The 19,688-nt window shown below is 63.5% G+C and overlaps 2 protein-coding genes and 1 non-coding gene across 12 annotated transcripts in view; 1 reads left to right on the forward strand and 2 right to left on the reverse strand.

Annotated features, from left to right (window-relative positions):
- IFT140 (intraflagellar transport 140) overlaps nucleotides 1–19,688 on the forward strand; it is an 81,073-nt gene that overhangs the window by 44,047 nt on the left and 17,338 nt on the right. For all 10 annotated transcript variants that reach the window (XM_045047865.1, XM_045047866.1, XM_011290728.4 and 7 more), the window contains one exon: nucleotides 19,337–19,514. In XM_045047865.1, coding sequence (XP_044903800.1) covers nucleotides 19,337–19,514 — 178 coding nt within the window. The remainder of the gene's footprint in view (nucleotides 1–19,336; nucleotides 19,515–19,688) is intronic.
- On the reverse strand, nucleotides 948–16,352 carry TMEM204 (transmembrane protein 204). Its single transcript, XM_003998953.6, has 3 exons — nucleotides 14,743–16,352; nucleotides 10,702–10,857; nucleotides 948–1,694 (listed from the first exon to the last, which is right to left on the reverse strand). Exons 1-3 carry the CDS (start codon nucleotides 15,020–15,022, stop codon nucleotides 1,450–1,452), a joined length of 681 nt encoding a protein of 226 aa, XP_003999002.1. The 5' UTR covers nucleotides 15,023–16,352; the 3' UTR covers nucleotides 948–1,449.
- LOC111558314 lies at nucleotides 16,788–16,919 on the reverse strand. The gene has a single exon (XR_002739035.1). It is a non-coding gene; the product is annotated as a small nucleolar RNA SNORA72 (small nucleolar RNA).

Raw genomic sequence — 19,688 nt, forward strand, 5'->3', positions numbered from 1 at the left:
GGAGGAAGGTCAGACTTAAACGTTCCCATGAGTGTGCTGGGGTGGGACACAAATCTGGTTATTTCTACAGCATGTGATGAGTTTATTGTAAATGGTCAAGCTTTAGATGCTTTTCAGTCGTTCTCAATTGCATTATGATTTTTAAAGCACAAGCCGCACCGCACTGTTTGTCTCACTGAAGACAGGCTCCACACAGCTACCTCATGCTCACCAGAAGGTCGAAAGAGCGAGGCTTAACGTTTTTTAGTGGGAGGCGGCCTGGCTTGGGGGGAGGCGGCCTCATGTTGGGGGAGGTGGCCAGCGGGCCTCTGATCTGACCCTGGCTTGGTGTGCTACCCGCGGGCCCCAGTGTCAGCTTCCTGGGGATCACTGCCGCCAGGTGGCGCAGGGCCAAGCATTTCAGTGCACAGGAAGCGTCCAGGTGGGTGCGGTGGGCACTCTGTCCTGACAGATGTGGACAGGCATCCGGGGTTCTGGAGGGTGAGGGCCGGTGTTGAACCCCTCAAGTGCAACTCTTCAGTGTTTCCGTTTGGCCTGGGGAGTAACAGCTGACTCACCTCCTCCCGATTTAGGACCAGTGTTATTTACAATCAGTGTCGTGTCACGAAGGCATCTGTAGACCACCCAGAATTTGGCTGAAGCTAGGTTGAAGGTTTTTATAGGGGGAAAAGCGTAAAGCGGTCTCTCTGAATTTTCTTAAACAAATAAACGTTTCCCCCTCTTACCCTGCCAGTGGAGGGATCTGTCTTACCACAGTGTTCGTCTGCAGGCCCTTGGTGGCGCAGGAGTGTAAGGGCCTGAGCGACCCACAGGTGTCTTCCCACCGGGCCTTTAAAAATGTTTCAAGCCTTCTCTTCCTGCCGGCCCACAAAATGCCACAAGGCCAGACCAAATTCTTTTCACCCGCGTGGCAGAGTGATGGATAAAACACGAGTTTTAGACAGCGGTGGGAAGTTTGCATTTTATTTTAACTTAGAAAAATAATCAGGAGCAAAACGGACATTACTGGCACAGTCCTGTCATAAAACCGTAGCCATCTGGTTGTAAATTCTAAGTCACTCGAGGAAGATCACGGACCGTTCCGGAAAATCTTCCCGGGTAGTCTGCTTTACCAAAGTAAATGTGACCGAGGACCCACCCCTCAGCAGATAGAGAATAAATTAATCCTAGACCGAGGCGCAGAGTGAGCTGGCTGCCGTCCTTGCACCTGAGGAGCTGCTCTCCTCCCGGAACGTGCGGACAGTGAAGCCCAGTGGTGGGCGCATCAGGAGCGTGGCGCAGGCGGTATATAACCACGTAATATGCTTATGTGTAACGTAGTAAACGTAGCTGTGGGTCGTACATGTATATATGGGAAACCCTACGGATGGCCCGCACGGACAGCCCTGCGGCTTCTACGCTGTTTGGTTATAGTGGAGAAAGTCCTGAGCCGGTGTCCCCCAGCGGCCCTCAGCACGGTGACTCCACGTACTCGTTGTCCAGCCCTCGGCGGAACCGCGCGGTCAGGGAGCGGCTGATGACAATCACCCGGGGTGCGATGCAGTCCTCTCTCCTGTGAAGGATGTTCCAGATGAGCATGGCGGCTGCCAGGGTGGCCAGGAGGCAGGCACCGATGTTCAGGTAGCAAGACCAGGACAGGCTGGTGTACGGGCCGATTCTGTAGAATGTCACCAGCCCGATGACCAGGACGAAACCTGCAAGTGAGAGAGGAGAGTTCAGAAAGGCCCGTGTGGAGCCGGGGCAGGACCGGCCGCTCGGTCTGTAGAGCCCTGCGGACACGCAGCCCCTGCTCCCCCTGTGGGCCGTCGCCCCTTTGTGTCCACGCTTCAGCGTGGAGCCGCTTTTCATCGGCCTCTGTGGGCCTTTATGACCTTTGGGGGGCCGTCTAATCCTGGCACGGAACAATTTCCGGGGGCCCCGCGAGAAAGCTGCCTGGTCCCGGCGCACTCTCCCTTTGGTCCAGCAGGGCCGGGCCATTTCCTCTGCGTGAGCTGCTCCCGGCTTGCAGAAATGCTCCCTTCGAAAGTAAGGCGTCCCTTACTCTCCCAGTTTATCGGCTCTTGCCTCAGGGAAACGCGGGTTTCGTGCCTGGGGCCTGCCGCCTAGGATAACAGGACACTGGTGTTTGGTAGAGTTCAGGGCTGAGTCCGGGCCGGGAGCCCCTACGGGCACGAAGGAGAGGCCCCGCCACTCCTTGTGTGGGTCTCCGACCCCTCAGCCAGGAGGCGCCGGATGAGGCCGCAAGGAGGCGTGATGCCGAGCCGGAGCCGTGGCCGGAGTGGCTGGCGTGGCTGGAGAGGGCAGGGAGGGCTGGGCAGAAGCAGGGGCCTGGGCGGCTCTCACCACACCTCTGCTGTGGCGACCTAGGGGAAGCCGTGTCTTGGAACCCAAAGCACCTGACGAGGACAGAGCCTCTTACAGTGATCCGGACGGAACCCTGGGCGCCTGCCGGACTCGCCCGTGTCCCCCGCCCTGGGCTCTGGCCAGGCCAGCCTCCCGCTGCGGTCCCTCCCCCGCCCTGTGCTGTGACATCCGTCCGTCTGTTCCTGTGGTCCCTCCGTCCCCCACAGCCTCCCCTGCTTTCCTCAGGAAACCAGACCCTGCACGACCCCCGTGGCCCCGGAGCCGAGCCGCAGTGGTGCCAGCTCATGGTTCTGGAAACTTACGGGGGCAGGGGTAGGGGGGAGCCAGCTTTCACAAGCAGCATGGTGTCATTATCGCGGCACCTTCCAGAAAGCATGAATTAAACATTGATCCACCCCAGTCATGTGCTAAACAATAGTGGCAGTGACTAATCTCTGTTAATTCTCTGCAGTACTTAGGAGAGCTTTTTATACACAGAAAGCTTCTGGATACTTCCTTTCTGTTAAAAATAACTATTTCTCTTTGTCATGCACACTGACAGAAAGAATCTTCTGGCGTTTCTGTCTCCCGGTGAAGAGTGTATCCCTTGCTCGTCGTTCTGCGGCCCCAAGTTTTGTGTTGTCGGGGAAAGGAGTTCGAGTCTGTGTTTTGTGCCATGACAATGAAACCACTTGGCGTGTGCCCCTCAGTTCTCCGTGTCTTCGGGCATTTTCCGCCGGTGAAGGGAGCTCCTTGTGTACCATTCTCCACAAGGCCCGGCAGGATGGGGCAAGCAGGGAGCACCGGGAGAGCAGGCGAACGCGCAGGGTCGTGCCTGAGGTCACCCAGGAGGCACCGGGACGGGTGCTCCCACAGGGCAGGCGGGAGCCTTCTGTAGGGAGCCAGGCCGAGCAGAGGGCACGCCAGCAGGTGGGAAGGGGTTCACCCGCGTGGCCGCCGTGGTCCAAGTCTGTGCCCGCCCGTTGCCGGCGTCCTTGCGCTGCTTATAGGAATGTCTGTAAATCTCTGCTCTGCGGCCTGAGCCCCGGTTCTGCAGCAGCATTTGTGGGGGTGGACAGCCCCTCCCCAGCTCCGTGGCTGACAGGGGTCGGCCGGCAGCACTGAAGAGTAAGGACGGGCCTGTGAAGTCCGTCGCGAGACATTTCGGGACAGACAGGGCAGAGCTGGCCCTGAGCCGGAAGGATCCAGGCCCCCTAGCTCACCGGCACCGGAAGGGAGAAGGCGCCTGTCACTCAGATGCGGGTGCCGGGGCCGCCCGCCTTTGCCAGGCCTCGAGTCTCCGCCTCCGCCCTCTGTTAGGCTGCAGCCACGCTGGCCCCTTTTCACTCCTCCGAGAACCCGGGTTCCAGCCTCTCTGGGCCTTTGCTGGCTCAGCCGGCCCATGCTGGCCCAGCCCTGGGGAGGAAGACTGCGCTCGGAGCTCAGCCTGGACGCCCGGCCTGTCCCCCACTGTCACCCCTGGGCTGGCGGGAGGCCTCCCGGAGGGCCTTCCAGGAATCACTTACGGAGTGAATTATTTGAGACAAACCAACTAGATCCCGTGGTGCGGAATTAAATGCGGCGTGGGCCTCTGGGAAGGAGGCGTGACAAAGAGCGACTTTATAGCACCCAAGCCCGTCGGAAGGTCAGGGCCCTTTAGCCGCGATGGCGTCTCTCAGCGTTGGAGCCACAGCGGGACGTGCCAGTTCCCGCTCTGCCCCCTGTGCCGGTTTCCACACGCGTGTGCTGTGCGGAGGCTTGACGCGTCCTCGGGGAGCTGAAGCGGCGCTCTTGTTGGGCTAACCAGGGAGGTGCGCCCTGGCCCAGCACGGTGAGCGCAGGTGGGGGAACGCTGCGCCGGGGAAGCAGGCTCGAGCCGGCACAGACCCTCCCGGAGGGTGGCCACCTGTGGACGGGGCACCTCCAGGCACTGAAGACCCTGACTCACGGGACCCGTCCCCGACGCGTGTGGGCGGAGCAGCCGCCGGCTTCCGACCCCCACCCAGCACCCACGCGCCGTCCGAGCCCCGAGTGGCAGGTGCCCCTCGGGCCCACGCTGGCCGGCCTCACGGGGTTACTGAAATGTATTGTTGCTTATTTTCTCAAGACGAGCATCGCGTATTTCTGAAAGCAGGGTCGCTGTCTCCTGTTGCCGTCCGAGTCTGTTTCTTGCCCCCTCCCTGGGGCCGTGCGGCCCACACGATGCTCAGATTCTGGCGTCACAGCGTGGAGCCGCCTCCGGTGACGAGTAACGTTTTTCATGTTAGAGATGAAGGAATGGGCGGGGGAGGACAGAGTGAGTAAAGAACAAGAGTTCACAGGTGCACCAACGAGCTGCGCGTGGCGCCCACGTCCCGCAGTCGTGGGTGACAGAGGTGGCGGCCCCGTGTCAACGTGGAGCCTGCCGGACGGAATCTTAGAGTCCGGCCGGCGGTAGGCGGCACCGGGCAGGTTTCCAGAACAGTCTGCGGTGCGTCTCCCCTCTCTGGCTTGGTTCAGAGGCTACACCTTACTTGGCTCTTTTTTCTAGGAGACGGGGGGGGGGGGGGGGGGGTGGAATCTATAGTGAAAACCGGTTTAAAAATCTGCGTTGACATGACTCATCCTGTGTAAAGACCAGTTCAACTCAGAACACGTGTGGTCAGAGAAGAGCTTGACTCCCCAACATTAAAAAATGACTTTAGAAAAGCCTCTCCTCAAGCGGGAAGGTGCAAAGAACCTGCCAGAACAGCGGTGCAAGCACAGAACCGCGAGAAGTGCCCGAGCCACGCAGGGGGATGTTCCGTCCGGCGGCGTGAGGACAGGTGACCCCATCTGGGTCCCCGGGGGCGGTACGAACCGCACAGACACGAGGACGTGCTGTGTGCCCTGTGTCGGCAGTGGAAAGGATGGGGCACATTAGGCACGTGGCCCTTCATGAAGTTCTCCTGCGGGGCAAGGGGCCCGGGTGTGGGAAGGAGCCCCGGCCCCGCCGGCCTCAAACCACGGGCTTCCCAGCTCTCGCACGTGGTGTGGAGACCCCCTGGGAGTGTCCTGGAGGCGGCTCTCCCAGGACTTGTCAGCGATGGTCACGTCTGTCCAGAAACACACAAAAGGGGCGAGTGTGAGCACAGCCTGAATTCTGCATGCGGAGTCAGTTCCATTCTCGCGAATCTGTTTCCAAAGCAAACAGCCGCTTCCTGTGAGCCGGCCACGCGGGCGCTGCGAATCACAGCTCGGCCTGCACGGCGTCCCTTTCCCCTCGCTTCCTTCCTGCCTGCTTCCGAGGGCTGCGGTGCCTGTCACAGGGCCTTCCTGTTGGAGTGACTGTCGAGCACACGCAGGTGGCGTAAGGAGAGACCGTGCAGCTGAACCCTGAACCTTCACACAGCACGCCTGCCCCGTGGTGCCTGCGACATAGGTGTCGTGACGGCTTCCAGGGAGACCGTTCCCAGACAAAGAGCACATGGCCCGCCTCGGCACAGCCGCAGCTGGGATGTCCCAGCTTCTGTGAACAGCAGAGTGACGGGGTCCACACGCTCCTTCCTAGAGGGAGGGATTCTGGGAAAGGAAGAGCTGAAGGTTCGACGGGTCCGGTCACCTTTCCACGGGGCTGCAGCTCCCACGCGGCGCCTGGCATGCCAGGGCTGAGGGCGCCGAGACCCCCAGAGGACGTGGAAGTGAGCGACAAACGCAGGATGTGGTTGGGGTGCAGACCAGCGCTGTGGAGGCAGGGGCCAAAGACAGAAGAGCACTCTGTCCAGACCAAGCCAAGCCCTGTTCTTCGTGAAAAACAAAAACTCAGATATTCCCACGAGAGGATCCCCGTGCCTACGAATGGCAGAATCCCCACCAGCTCACGAGCCACCAGGACCGACGACATCAGCATTCTCATGGGCACGGGGTGCTCAGTGTGCATGTAAATTTTGCCATCCCAAGATAAAAAAATGCTGATTTCCAGAAGCAGAGAGGAAGCCAGAGACGCGGGGCCCAGGAGGTTCTGCCATGATTCTGCTCCCAGGGTCGTCCCGCTGGAGTTCCGGAGGCTTTGCGTCTGGAGGAGGAGCGGGCTGGTGAAGGTTGGCGTCCGCTGGCCGGGCCACGTGTGCAGGGACCCTGCACTCTGTGCAGTGCCAAGGGACAGAGCATAAGCCTGTGAGCTCGGGGCTGCTCGTCAGCGGCCCAGAGGACGTGAGGAGTCACTGGACAGGGGTCCCGAGGACAGCCTGGTGCTGTCATGAAGGGGTTCAGCACAACGCAGAACACTGGCCTGCGCGAGTCGGTTGTTCATCTGTCCTCAAACTACAGCGTTTCGTGGTGGGATTGTGCTGTACGGAAAACCCTCGGTCTGAAAAAGCTGCAGGGCCTCTCGGATGACAGACGAGGAGGCCGGACTGAGATTCTACAGACATGGAGATGAGGGGCCACTTAGGATCAAAGCTAATAAATTGTAAGCCAGGAGTCACATCAAACGTTACAAAGTCGCGGACGCTTGAGACGGAGGAGAAGCCTTACACCACGGTCGATTTGTCACCAGTGGACCCAAAGCCAGGGAAGTGGGACGCCTGGACTACGGGCCCCATGCTGGGACATCACAGAGGGACTGGAGTTTTCCTCAGTGCCCCTGGGCGTCCCCGACACAGTGGGCCCAGCCTGGGTCGGCCGTCGGGGCCCTCGCTGCAGCGCGGGAGGACTTCCCGGTCTCCGGAGGGGCTGGGAGGTGCCGCACATGCTCTCCGGTGAGCAGTGGGGGTGAGGGAGGGGTGTGGAGGAGGGAACAGATGAGCGGCCTAGTCCTTGGGTCCCCCACCGCGTCATCAGGCAAGACAAGAAGCAGAGACTGCTAGCCGAGGGCTCTCGGGACTGGGGCCTCACCCCCAGGAGAGCTCAATGCAGTTATTGCAGGGAGGCCAGCCGCGTGGGACCCCGATGCCAGCCTGAATGTGCACCTGCGGCCACGGTGCTCAGACCACTTCCGCGACGACCAGGGAGTTGCCCTTCAAAGCTGCAGCTCGACTGAGGAACAGAGCCCTGAATAGCCGTGAGAGTGTCCCACCTGGAAATAACCCGCCTGGGGACAGATTTGGTTGGTTCCCGCACGGCAGCTGGAGCCCGGGGGCCACTGGCACCTCACAAGCCATAGGTGGGGTCAACTTAGGAAAGTTCGGAGCCACCAGCGTTCTGGCAAGGAGGAGACTCCCCTCCCCGGTGCTGGCCGCTCCGGCATGCACGCCAGACTCCGTGGGGAGTCTTCGGCTGACCCAGGAGCCCTGACGATGCTGCCCTGTGGCATCTCCAGCAGACACGAGGTTGGAGGTCAGGGTAATCACAGCGGCAGGTGTGGCGGAGCCCGCACCTCGGGTCCCGGCCGCCCGAGAGCACAGGGTGAGGTGGCTCATCCAGGGCCTCGGAGCCTGGTGCAGCACCTCGACGCCCCAGGAAAAGCCCCGGTATGCTCAGGAACCCTCCAGAGCAAAGGAGCCTCCCTGTGACGCGCCTGCCAGGCAGGCCGCCTGCCGAAGCCGCCCTCGACTGTCTTGCTCCGGGTGTCGCTTAGGTGTCTGATGCAGGGTCCGACGGCCACCTGCCTGCGGTCATCAGACCAGTGCGTTTCGTGCACACGAGCAGGGAGACCAGACACGGACAAGCGAGAGAATAAAGGACGGGGGAAGGGTCAGCAGAGCCAGCTGCCAGGAGCCTGTATGGGCACATGGCCACAGCAGGGGGCTGCCCATGGCGGCTGTTCACCCTGGGATGGGGTCCGCCAGGCCGCCACAGCCCCCATGGGAGCTGTTGTCACAGGGAGCACGTGGAGGCCACACGGGGATGTTAAACTTGTGGGCGGAGGTGGAATGAGGGACAGAAAGCGTTTCCAACTCTAAAGCAAATTAGAATTACACGTGGAAAGTTCTACAAGGAGGCGGGAACCTCCCGTGTGGCAGCTGGAGCAGGTGTGAGGGACAGAGCGGCGGACAGGAAGGGAGTCTGGCCCCTGCACGCTCCAGCTCGCCCCGCCGCCCCGCGGACTCGCCTGCACCATCTCTCCCTGCTGCCCACCCTCTGGCCCCGGCACTGGGGACTGAAGGTTCGCTTGCATAACAGGTACCAGCAGGCATTTCCCCTCCTGGGACAGGATATCCCGGCGCCCTTCAGTCTCTCCCTGACTGTTTAAAGCAGACCAGAGCACAGGAAAAAACCTAACTCTAAAATTAGCAGCGTGGTGGCAGAAAGGCACACGGCTGCATTCTGTACTGTTTGTCAATGAAACAAGTCTAAACACGGCCAAGTGCATTTCCTTTTTGGGCAAAACAGACCTGTGGGGGTGAGGGCAGGGCGCCACCAGGAGACGCCTGCAGGGGCAGGAGGGGCCCCAGCGCCCCTCGGCGCTCCTGGCTCTTCCCGGCGGCCTCCGCCTGTGTGATGGTCTGTGCGCGGTGGCCCCACGGTCTGGAAACGCCCGGGAGAGAGAGCGCCTGCCCCACAGGCAGGACAGGCCGCGGGACGGCCTGGGCTGCCGCCAGGCAGCCGGGTTTACCTAACGGGGCCCCCGGGCTGCCTTTTCAAAACTATGTTATCTGGAAACAACACTGTCTTGCTCTGAAGTGAGGGCTCGCAGGAAGTGAGCCGACCATTCGACGCCAAACCTGCCATTTCTCGCCCGTAATTCTAATAAAAGATGCCGTGGTCCGTTTGGGCTGCCACAGGGAGTTACTTCCAGGATCCAGATCTGTCCCTTTCTTTGCTAGGTTGTCACTGAATGTCTGTTCCTAATCTTCCACTTCCTTCTGGGAGGGGTGGAATTTCAGATAAGCTCCCTGTGGTAGGGGTGGGCAGTCTCCACGAGGCCAAGGACCCCGTTTCTGCCTTATGGCCTTAAGGTCAGCGGAGGGCAGAGGGGTAGTTTTCTGAACGGCCGCCGTCCTTTGGGATGTCTGTGTTTCTACCCACAGCCGTGGACGAGGCAAAGAGGCCGAGGTGATCAGACATCCCAGCCCACCTGCCTCTTTAATTCTCAAGACCAGCCTGCTGGGGGCAGACAGAGGGGCCGGTGTGCTGGCGGGTTGCCCCGACCCCCACGGATTGCGGGTGGCAGAGCCGGTGTGCATGCCCAGCACCCCTGCCCCAAGGCGACTCCTTCCTGGAAGCCGCCTGGTCGGCCCTCTGTGCTCCCAGGCCCTGTGGGTGACGGGGCCGTGGGGAAGTGACCGGCCCAGGACCACCCGCCTTCTATGAAAAGGCGCAGGAAGGCCTGTTTCCAATTCCCGATTCCCACCCGGGTCACTCGCAGCGTGTGAATTCCTGCCAGTCGGTCAGCTTCCCTCTCCAGAAAGATAAGGGCCGGGGGCCATTATTCCCGGAATGATTCACTTCAGACTTCCTGCCGTTTCTTTCGCCGGGTTTGTTGGAACTGTACCTTCAACTTTGGGGCCTGCTGCAATTCTCTGCCGGCAGGAGAGGCAAGCGGGTCGGCCGATAACGTCCCCACACCCTGGCCACGCCGTCCCCGCCTCGGACCGCGATCGTGCTTTCCCCAGCAGGCAACAGGGGACCTGAACTGCCCCCAGGTCTCGGTGATCAGGAAAACTGAGCCGGCGGCCAGAGCCGAGGGCACACCAGCAGAGAAGCCCCTCTACTCACCGGGGTCACCTGGACAGCTTCTGTGGCTACCTGCGTGGAACCTCCCAGAAGAGTCGCACTCCTCATTTACGACTCCCACCACCCCTCTCAGCTTTTCAGGACCACGGGCGCGTCCGCACCCTCCCTGTCCTGCTACCCCCAACAGCCGCCCCTAAGGCCTCGCCACTCTGCGGCCTCCCGGCCCGCTCCCGTGGCAGCACAGGCGGTGGGCGTGGGTGCCAGGACACGGCGCGTATGCTCGGACACTGGTGTCCCCTCTGCTTTTTGCTGCTCACGAAAAAGGGCCTGTAGCTGAGCCAGGCCGGAACCACGAGCTTGCCCAGACCTCCCCGCTAGCACAATGTGAGCGGGGAAGGCAGAGGCGTGGGCTCAGGTGGGGGCTCTCACCCTGCCTGTGCCAGGCTGGTGCACTGTTGCGGGAGGACCGTGAGCCCAGACCACCAGCCACACCGGCTGCGTGGTCCCAGACTGTGGGAAGCAGAGCAGGTCACTCTAGAGCCTCAGCAGCCGGTGTTAAAATGGAAAAAGGCAGGAGCTCAGGAGTGAACAGAAATACCCATCCGGATGCTTCCTGTGTCTCCACTTCCCCATGCGCGTTTTTGTGTCATTTCCACCCCAGCGACGGGCCAGAGGGTGACCCACAGGGGTTGTGGTGACAGGAGAAGGCCACAGTGGGCCCAGCAGCCCCCCATGAGCTGAGGGTGCAGTCGCTCTGCCTGCCCGGGGCCCGAGGCTACTTACTCGCCAGCTGGAACGCGGCGGCCATGGCCTCCTCCCAGCACTGTGAATCGGGCGACATCAGGGGCAGGCCCGTCAGACCCAGGACGAAGGTGAGCTGGCCCGCAGCGAGTGCCGCTGTGGCCACCAGGTTGCAGGCGCGCATCATGTCAAACTGCACTGTGAGAACGACAGGGGGAGACAGGTGGTCAGCTCAGGTCGGGACTCCACGTGTGCCCGGAGCCCCGCGGCCCTCTCTCCCTGGCTCCTAGCTCTCCACTCCCCTCGCGCCCCAGGCCCGGGAGCCAGACGCACGGGGGACGCACCACAGACGGAGTCAGGGCTGCGGTGCTGCCTCGAGAGGCCCGTGGAGAGACCTCCCACGTGCCGGGCAGCAGAGCGCCGGCCTGCAGGAGTGCGCCCGCCGTGAGGCCGGACCCCTACCGCACGGAGCCCCCGCCACGAGAGCAGAGGACCGGCCCCACCGGGCCCCAGCCCACGGTGGTATCTGTGACTCGCCCATGGGTGGGCAGGCGGCCTTCAAATTTCGCAGCCGAGGAGCCCAGAGGGAACAGGGCCACTCCTGCCCACTGTGGGTCCAGCGGCTTCCTCCTGGCCGTTGTCCCTGAGCGCAGACCCGGGCAGCGCTGTAGCAGTCAGGGTGGCCCTGCGGGCAGAGAGGCTTCTGAAAGGAGAGGAGGAGGGAGGGGCCGCGGGAGGATGACAGTCCCCACGGCTGAACACCTTCCGGAGCCGGCAGCTGCCTTTGACCTGGCTTGCTGTGTAGATGAGCTGTGTAGACGGTGAGCGTGGCCGGTTATGCCCTCCCACAGGGAAGACGCCACTCTCTTGCCCTGTGGGCTGATAGCTCACACACCGTGCGTTTCAGAGTCGCCTCGAAAAAGTCCCTGCGGTTGCTAGAAGGCCTGACGCTCCTCTGAGCCAGTAAACGGCAGGGGTGCCAGAGGCCGGACCCGGCGAGTGGGAACTCCTGGTGCAGGGGGAGGCACCGGCACCCGCGCTTCCTCGCCTGCCCCCTGGGCTGCGAGCCAGACTTCAGGCCGATTTGCTCGAACCTTCCCGGCTGTCCACACAGTCTTCGGGGCACAACCCAAGTCGCGGCCAGCCTGACCAGTGGCCACACGTGCGTGCGGGAGACCAGACGGGCCCTGCTGTGCGGACGGAACGGGCTCCAGGCGGGTCCTTCCCGTGCACTGGAAGACTGGCCGGCCTCCCTTCCCGTGGAGGCCCCGCTCTTCGTATGCTCTCTGGGGGGGTCTTCCCGCTCTGTGTCCTTTGCTGTTACTTGTACCGATACGTGACCACACACAAGTTTCTTCTACGCTAAAAGGCGGTCAAACGCGGGAGGTGGGGGTGACCTCAGAGACAAGGGGCGGTAAACACGGTGGGCACTAACAGCCCAGGACAGCGGGCACTCCGGTTCAGAGCCAGACCCGGGGGAGGTAAGGCTGGAGGTGCACAGAGGAGAGTGGCCTGCGTGGCCCCGGGAGCCAGGGCCCTGCCCTCCCACTCGCCCACCCCCAGCTCTCTGTCCCAGTGCACTGCCCGCGGCCCCGCGTGCCGCCCCCACCCCCTCAGCCTCTGCCCCCGTTGACGTGAGGACGTAGGCCAGAGGGTACAACACCGACTGCCCGAGCCCACTCCCCTGACCAGCCGCGAGGGACCTGCCCGGCAGGCGTCCGCCACGCCCGGGGTACGTGACCTCGTGCATAGCCTGGGCAGCGGCACCCAGCAGAACTGTGACATGAGGGACTGAGGCCAGGCAGTGTGATGCGCACAGTTGCGCCTGGGGCCCCGGAGCCGTACACGTTTACCCGTGCCGCGCCTCGCTTCAGAAAAAGGCTAGGGTGCTGGACGGAATGCCTGGAATCCGGAGCTGTGAAACACGCGCAGAGAGCCACGCTGCCAGGGACTTGGATTGTGAGGTATCCGTGGGAGCTAGGGGAGGACCTCGGGGACGCTGCGTCCCCACATCGCCTCACGGGGATGAAAGCCACCTGAGCAATGGTCCTGGAGGACAGGACCCCGTGTGCATGGGGGGCCAGCCCCGGAGTCCCCGACCCGGCACACTTGGGACACCCTGCAGCGGGGTCCCCTGACCCGTCATGGCAGGTGGTCCCTTGCCGTGCTCACTCCGTGAGTGCAGAGTGGCTCTTACCGGGCCACGCAGGGGCCCCCAGAGCAGAGCGGACGAGCGTGTCCGCCATCGCCCCACCTGCCTCAACGTCTGAAGTCTCTCGGGCCCCGAGAAGGGAGCTCGGAGCAGATTGAGTCCGGCCTGACGCCACACACGCCTGCCTGTCGCGGACGGAGACGACCGCGGAGCCTGCAGGTGTTCAGGGCTGAGCTGGCAGGTGCTGGCGGAGCGCCGCTGCTCCCTCCTGCCCCATCCCTGCGCCCAGCGGAGCCGCACGCCGGGTGCTGGTGTGACGGGTGGCGGGCGCGGGCCGGGAGATGAGGTGCCAGAGCCCCCGAAGGAGCGCCGGGCAGCGCGCAGTCCGCCCGGTCGCCGCTCCTGCTGCCCTGCGCTCGCGCCCTGGGGCAGGTGAGAAGCGTGTCAGCAGCTCAGTCTCCCTCACGAGAAGCTTCCATGGCCTTTCCCTCGTTTGCGGCGAATATTTGACACTCGTGTCGGTTAAGGATTAGCTCCACAGATGCCGTACCCGTGGGAGGATGTCCTAGAAGTCTTACGAGTTGCTGATCAGGTTGTCGGGGGATGCAGGCGGCTGGCCGGGTGGGAAGGGGATCTGGAGGCAGAGCACGTCCCAACCCGTAAATCCTCCTCCTGGCCTCGGCAAGGGGACAGAGGGTCTGGACGCCCAGGGCAGGCACCAGCTGGAGCTTGAGGCCCGGGCAGGGGCTGGGTGATGTGGGCTGCCTCTGGGCCAGGGGTGCTCTGTGGGCCAGGACAACCTCAGAACCCAAGAGGCCTGCTCTCCGCCAGCCAGTCTCCTGGCACCCAAGTTCAACTGCACTGAGTTTTGAGAGCTTGCGGAAAAGTTTGAAATTCCTGCTTGTGGCGGAGGGGGAGGGGCTGACAGGCACAGCCACCCCCCCCCCCCCCGGCCAGAAGACCCCCAGACCCAGAGGAAGGGGCTCTGAGCAGAAAAACTGGGGTGGCCTCCCCACGGGGACCTTGGTGGAGCACGTGCCTCTTGCAGCCTCTGTCTCTGCCTGTGGAATGGGACCCCACCCCCACCCCGGCCCCTGAGCCGGGCAGGGCCCCCGGCACGTGGCAGGTGGGGGTAGTCACCGATGAGGACTCTGGGGACACCCTCCGAGAGCAGTTACAAAACCCCCACCGAAGCCTCACGTTCTCTAAAGGACCAGCTCGAGTTCGGTCTCCTGCTGATCTTGGAGTTAGACCCTCAGCAGCAGCTTCACAGGGTCCACTCCGGAAGACCTCTGCCTGTCAGCCACTGTGACCACATAGGTGACACATTAGGTGACAAGTGTCTTACACCTGTGAGCCCTTTGCTCCCCTACCCTCAAACCTGACCCCACGGTCAAAGTCCTGTTCCCACCTTCCAGAGTGGTGAACAGACCGGCCGCGGGCCACCAGCTGGGGCGGGGACAAACCGGTGAGGGGCTCTGCTCTCCAGAGCCACTGTCCTGAGCCCCTTCCCTGCCCCCAGGCTGGTCCCCTCCCAGAGGTCCTGTCTGCCATCTGACCCGAGTCGCTGCCTGAACGACTCTGTCAGTCCGTGGAATGAAGTCAGAACTCAGCCGTGTTTTTAAGCTTCTTGCTTATTTCACTCACTAACGATCTGTATTTTCCATCAAGGAAAGTGTATTTTCCTTGATTTCGTTAATGTATCTGCCCCATAGCTTTGCATAAAGGCAGAGAAAAGCCCCATGCTCTCCCAAGAATTCCACCCAAAAGGAGCCAGAGTCAGGTCTGGCTCAGCAGAACTGTGGCCGGGCTCCCCTGGAGGGTGGGTGCAGAGCTCGGGGTTTGCCCGGGTCCCCATCACCAGACACGCGCCCCATGCCCACAACGTGCCCCGACCGTTCTAAAGGAGACGGAGTAGTCGGCAGACTTACGTTTGACGGTGCCTCGAGCCTCCTGGAAGCCTGCCGCCTCGGAGCCCCAGCCCAGGGCCTCACAGTCTCTGGCGTCCACCGGCCCCGGCCGGGCCCCGGGGCTCGGCCCTCCCCGGGTCCCATCTGCCAGCCAGCAGGACTTCCACAGCCCCACGCTCCGCCTGCGCCCGTCCTCCAGCGTCTGGTACACCCAGTTGGGGGTGAAGGCTGCCGCGTTGTTGAGGACAAGAGAGACCAGGGCCACCAGCACCGCTGTGGCCACCAGTTTCTGAACAGTCATCGCTGACTGCCGGTGCCGTCCGCTTGTCCTGGAGAAAGTCCCAGCCCCGGTCAGTCGCTGTGGCCAGGGAGAGCCGAGACCAGCTAGGGGCTGCTAGAGGACATCACCGCTCATTCTCAGAGGCGTCTGGAAGGCCCATGTGACAGGTGCCGGTGAGCCCACCTGGGCCCGTCCTTACCCTCCCTCCTGCACCTGGAGCAGGGCCAGGCCCCAGCTGCAGCCAGCCTCTCCGCCCATCCCGGGGAGGGATCCGGGGCGCCAGCAACAGTCCAGAGTGGTGCGTGCGCCGTCTTCCTGAGAAGCTAGGCCTCTCCTCCCCGTGAGCCACCGGAGAGGCGGGCGGCGACGTGGGGGTATGTCCCGCCTGGCTCCCTAGAACCAGCTCCTCGGAGCAGACCCAGCGGCCGGGCTCCGAGCGGGGCCGGTTCGGCTGTGCCGGAGCGCTTCAGCCTCTGGCTGCCCGGGCCCCTGCCCTGTGCCTCCGCCACGGAACAGCCGGTCCTGGAAGGCAGAGGGCCTGCTGCGGGGAAGTGCCTGTGCGTCTGTGTGTGTGCGGCGCGCGCGTGTGTCCCCCCCTCGGCAGAGAGGAAATGGTTGTTTTTGAGGCTGTTTTTTGTGAGCTGGATGGAGGGCGTAGCCAACTGCAACAAAGAGCGGCAAGGCCGCTGCAACCAGACGCCGACAGGACACGTTTCCTGAGAGGAGAGCGGGGGGCTTCTGAAGCCCTGCTCCGGGGCCCTCCTCCCCTGCCCTCCCGGAGCAGGCCCACGGTCCTGCCAGCCTGGCCCTCGGGCACCACGGCGGCAGATAACCGCCCGGAGCACGAGCCCCTGCGCTGGGCCTGGGGACATCTGCACCCAGCTCAGGACGGGCAGGGCTCTGGTGGCCAGTCACCGGCTCTAGGGACTCGCCGGCCGTTCCCCCAGCGCGTAGGTACCGGCAACCCACAGTGCCCCGGCCCTCGCCGTGGCAGTTCACGGACGGTGGAGGAAATGGCCGGGCGTGGTAGAGAGGCCTCCTGACACAGGCCTTTGCCTGGGTCGGGGCCACACCTGCAGACCTGCCGGGCCAGAGCCTTGTCCTGGACGTGCAAGAAGGTGGGCTTCTGGACGTGCAGGGCAGGTGCCCCACCGAGGCCTGAGGGCAGAGGGCACGTCCCTGCCGAGGGGGCTGCAGCCCCTCTGCGTGTGCAGACACTCGGGGGAGGCCGCGCCACCCCACTGGAGAACCCCGTGCCCGACCGGGGTCCCGGAGCGGCGTGCACAGAGAGAGCGGCGCCCGCGCCCCCCTCTACAAACACACGTACCCTGGACGTCGCGTGGGGAAAGCCCTCGGGCCCCTCTGGCTGCTCGCCGCCTTCACTAGCTGCCCGGCCAGCACCGGGCGCCCTCGTTATGGGAGAGGAGGCCACACACCTGCGAGAGGGGCCCGACAACCTGGAGAGGGACGGGCTCGGTCCCCTCGGCTTGGCCCTGTCGGCACCTGGGACGCCTGTGCCCTGCTCGCCTGCCGCTTCTGGAGCTCTGGAGAGTTCCGACGACTTCGCCACCTCGTGTCCTGGAAGCCTCGGCCCCTTGTGTGTGTGTGCGCAGGGGGAGGGGGGTTCAGTTTTACAATTCATTCGATGGCAAGCGGTCATCGTGAGATTAGTAACCGCTGTGTTCAAAAAGTACATTCAAGCTTGCCGCGCCGTCAGTCTCAAGGACAGTCAGGTACCTGGAGTCACAGACTTTCCCCACGTGACCCGTCATGTAAATCAGACTTAGTTTCTCACCAGCGTTGATAAAAGCAGACCCAGGGAGAGAAGTCGGTCTGGGGTCACGTGCATGGTCTTAACGTGGCGAGTGCTTAGGCTGCGCTGATTATCACAACATCAGGATGGCGGGAACAGTCACAGCCCCCCCGACTTTGCATCCCATTCTTGTGGGGGGGGGCCCTGTGCCTGCTGCCTCGGGGAGCCCCACGCCACCAAGCCTATGTCCCTGAAAGGCGGTGGGGGGGGGGGGTGGGCAGGTCCTTGGAGAATCATAAGTCTCAAGACAACGTCTGTGCTTTGGGTCCCTGACGGGCTTTGCTCGTGTCACAGCACGTGTCCTTTGTAGCAAATGTGCCGGCTGACTTCTTCCCACCTGCCTTCTTTCCTTGGCTTGTGTTCTCTCCCACCTCTCCTCCAGCCTCCCGGAGGCTGGCGGGGGGGGGGGGGGGGGGGCGGGGCAGGGTCCTGTCTGCCCTCGAGGGACACCCCTAGCCCTCCGCCTACGGCCCCTTTCTCCAAGGTCTGGGACCAGCGTGTAATTCCGAGTCCCTGAGCGCATGGTACAGGGGTCACCTCACCAAGGCACCTCTCCCCCGTCTTCCTTTAGAAGGGATCAGTCCCCTCCCCCTCATTTATTTAAGTCACTTCTCCCAGGGTGGACTTTGGTGGCTACTGGGTCAGCTCCCTCCAGCCCCTCTACCAGGTGAGGCAGGGAGGCCCAGGCCACTCACTGGGTCCTCCTGTCAGGCCATCGGCCATCTGGCCCTGCCCACAGAGGACCCTCCTCAGCCACCCGTGGGACCGCGGGGCCCACCCTGGGCACCCAAACCCCCAAGGGCCCTCCCTGTGCCCCAGAGCTGCTATGGCGGGAGCTAAGAGCGTCGAAGCCGGGGCTGCTGGGTGCACCGGGAGGCCGTGAACCCTGCAAGCCTGAGGGGCAGGCCCGAGAAGAGGGGCCTCGGGGGCCAGTTCCGGCAGCTCTTCCAAGAGAGGCCGTCTTCAGGCCAGGCCCCTCGGCAGGCGGCCCGTGTGCCTTGGCGTCAGCGTCTCTCATGTTGATGAAGTGCAGATGTGAGCGCGTCGTGGCGGGGATGACAGGAAGCGCGGAGCTGCAGCGGGCTGGCGGCTGTCCAAAGCCCAGGGCCCCCGGTCCTGCGTGCAGGCCAGTGGCGGAGCTGCCGGGCCCACAGCCTCAGCCCCGCGGCCAGGGCTCGGGCTGTCCTCCCGACACACGCTTGTCCCCTGCTCGTGCATACGGCCTGCCGGACCCCTCTAGCCTAGGAGTGCACCGGAAAACCGGGTCAGGAAAGAGCTGAGATGGGCCGCCGGGTTCCTTTGCTTCTTTGGGTTTTGCCCCTCCATCATACGCAGATGGCAGCCATCTGTGCTCACAACTCGGCAGAGGGTGGGGACACACGAGGACCCCGGGCCCCGGCCCGCCCCCACGCTGGTCTCAGCCTCGGGTGGAGAGTACGTTAAAGAAGGCTCTGATGTGGAACGCGTCCGGAAGGGAGGGGGAGCCTGTTTCCATCCAGTACCTCGCGGCGGCCCCGGCTCGTCCGCCTGGCGGAGGAGGGGCAGCGACTCCATCAGTTCCGTGAGCCGGAAGAGAGCTCCTGAGCTCTGACTGCGACCACCAGGCTCACCGGTCACCGCCGGCCCTCCTGGAGCCCCGGCCACGTGCTCACGTGCCTCCGCTGACAGGAGGTTCTGCCCTGACAAGCGTCCCCTCCCTCCCCCTTCCTCAGCAGTCCCGCTCTTCACAGGCAAGGCTGCGGTTAGATGCACTGACCACACAGCCGGGGGCCCCAGGGGCGCCGCAGACCCAACCGCCCCCTCCTTGCCCGCGCTGTGCAGAGAGGATCTGAGTGCAGGGTGCACAGCGCCAGGACCCCTGAATTCTATTGTTTCCCAAGGTGGGAGGGGGAAGCTACCTCAAGGCAGAAGTTTCTAGACCCAGGGAGGGCAGGAGCCCCAGGTCATTGTCGGCAGGAGAGAGGTTGCTGGAAGGTTAAGGTGGGGGGTGGGACCCATGCCTCCAAACCTCCCCTCCCTGGGGCTGCGTGGGGTCACGGGGGCCCGTGGGTATGAGGACAGGGACGGGGTCCGGGGGATGTGCTGGGACCCCTGCCTCTGTTCAGCCCAGGTGAGGGGCCCTCCGACCCCACGCTGGGCATCGTGCACTGGTCCTCAGTCCATCAGGCTTGGGGCCCCGCACCCCCTTCCCCAGGCCCCTTGGGGTGTGAAGGTTCTACGCCCCCCCCCCCCCCCCCCGTGGCCTTTTCCCTTCTTCCTCGGCTCAGCTGAGGGCATGGACAGGTGTGTTTCAGAGGAGCATTTGCACAGCAGAAGGCCATCAAGGCAGGGAGGAAAACGTCCTGAGCACGTCCCTGGCCCTGTCGGTTGCAGAGGACACGCAGGTGGCCTTCAGCCCCGGGAGGAGTCGGGGCCCCGGTTTGCCGTATCGCTGTGCCGAGGAAGCCCGTCCGGCACGCGTCTCTGTGGGGCTGGTGGCGTGAGTGCCCCAAGCTGACACGGCTGCCGTGTCCCCCGCACAGCGAGGCAGTCTGGGAGAACATGGCCCGCGTGTGTGTGAAGACCCAGCGGCTGGACGTCGCCAAGGTGTGCCTGGGAAACATGGGCCACGCTCGCGGAGCCCGAGCGCTGCGCGAGGCCGAGCAGGAGCCAGAGCTGGAGGCCAGGGTGGCCATGCTGGCCATACAGCTGGGCATGCTGGTGAGTCCGGCAAAGCCCCAGGACGGGCGGGTGGCGCAAGGGGGGGGGGGCTGCCCTGCAGATCTAGAGGTAGGGTTGCGGCTGGCCCCACTGGGGAGGCCATGGCGTCTGCTCCTCTGGGTCACTAGCTTCCGCCAGAAAGCAGAGCGAGGCCCCTGAGGCGCCACCGAGGCC

This window comes from Felis catus, chromosome E3 (genome assembly GCF_018350175.1).
Source record: "Felis catus isolate Fca126 chromosome E3, F.catus_Fca126_mat1.0, whole genome shotgun sequence".
Taxonomy (NCBI): Eukaryota; Metazoa; Chordata; class Mammalia; order Carnivora; family Felidae; genus Felis; species Felis catus.

Excerpts from the sequence above, each read along its gene's own strand:
- TMEM204 (XM_003998953.6), bottom strand. The coding sequence starts at position 15,022 with ATGACTGTTCAGAAACTGGTGGCCACAGCGGTGCTGGTGGCCCTGGTC. Across the intron at positions 10,858-14,742 it reads GGCTCGAGGCACCGTCAAAC|TGCAGTTTGACATGATGCGC; the intron begins GTAAGTCTGCCG and ends TCGTTCTCACAG. Across the intron at positions 1,695-10,701 it reads CGCCGCGTTCCAGCTGGCGA|GTTTCGTCCTGGTCATCGGG; the intron begins GTAAGTAGCCTC and ends TCTCACTTGCAG.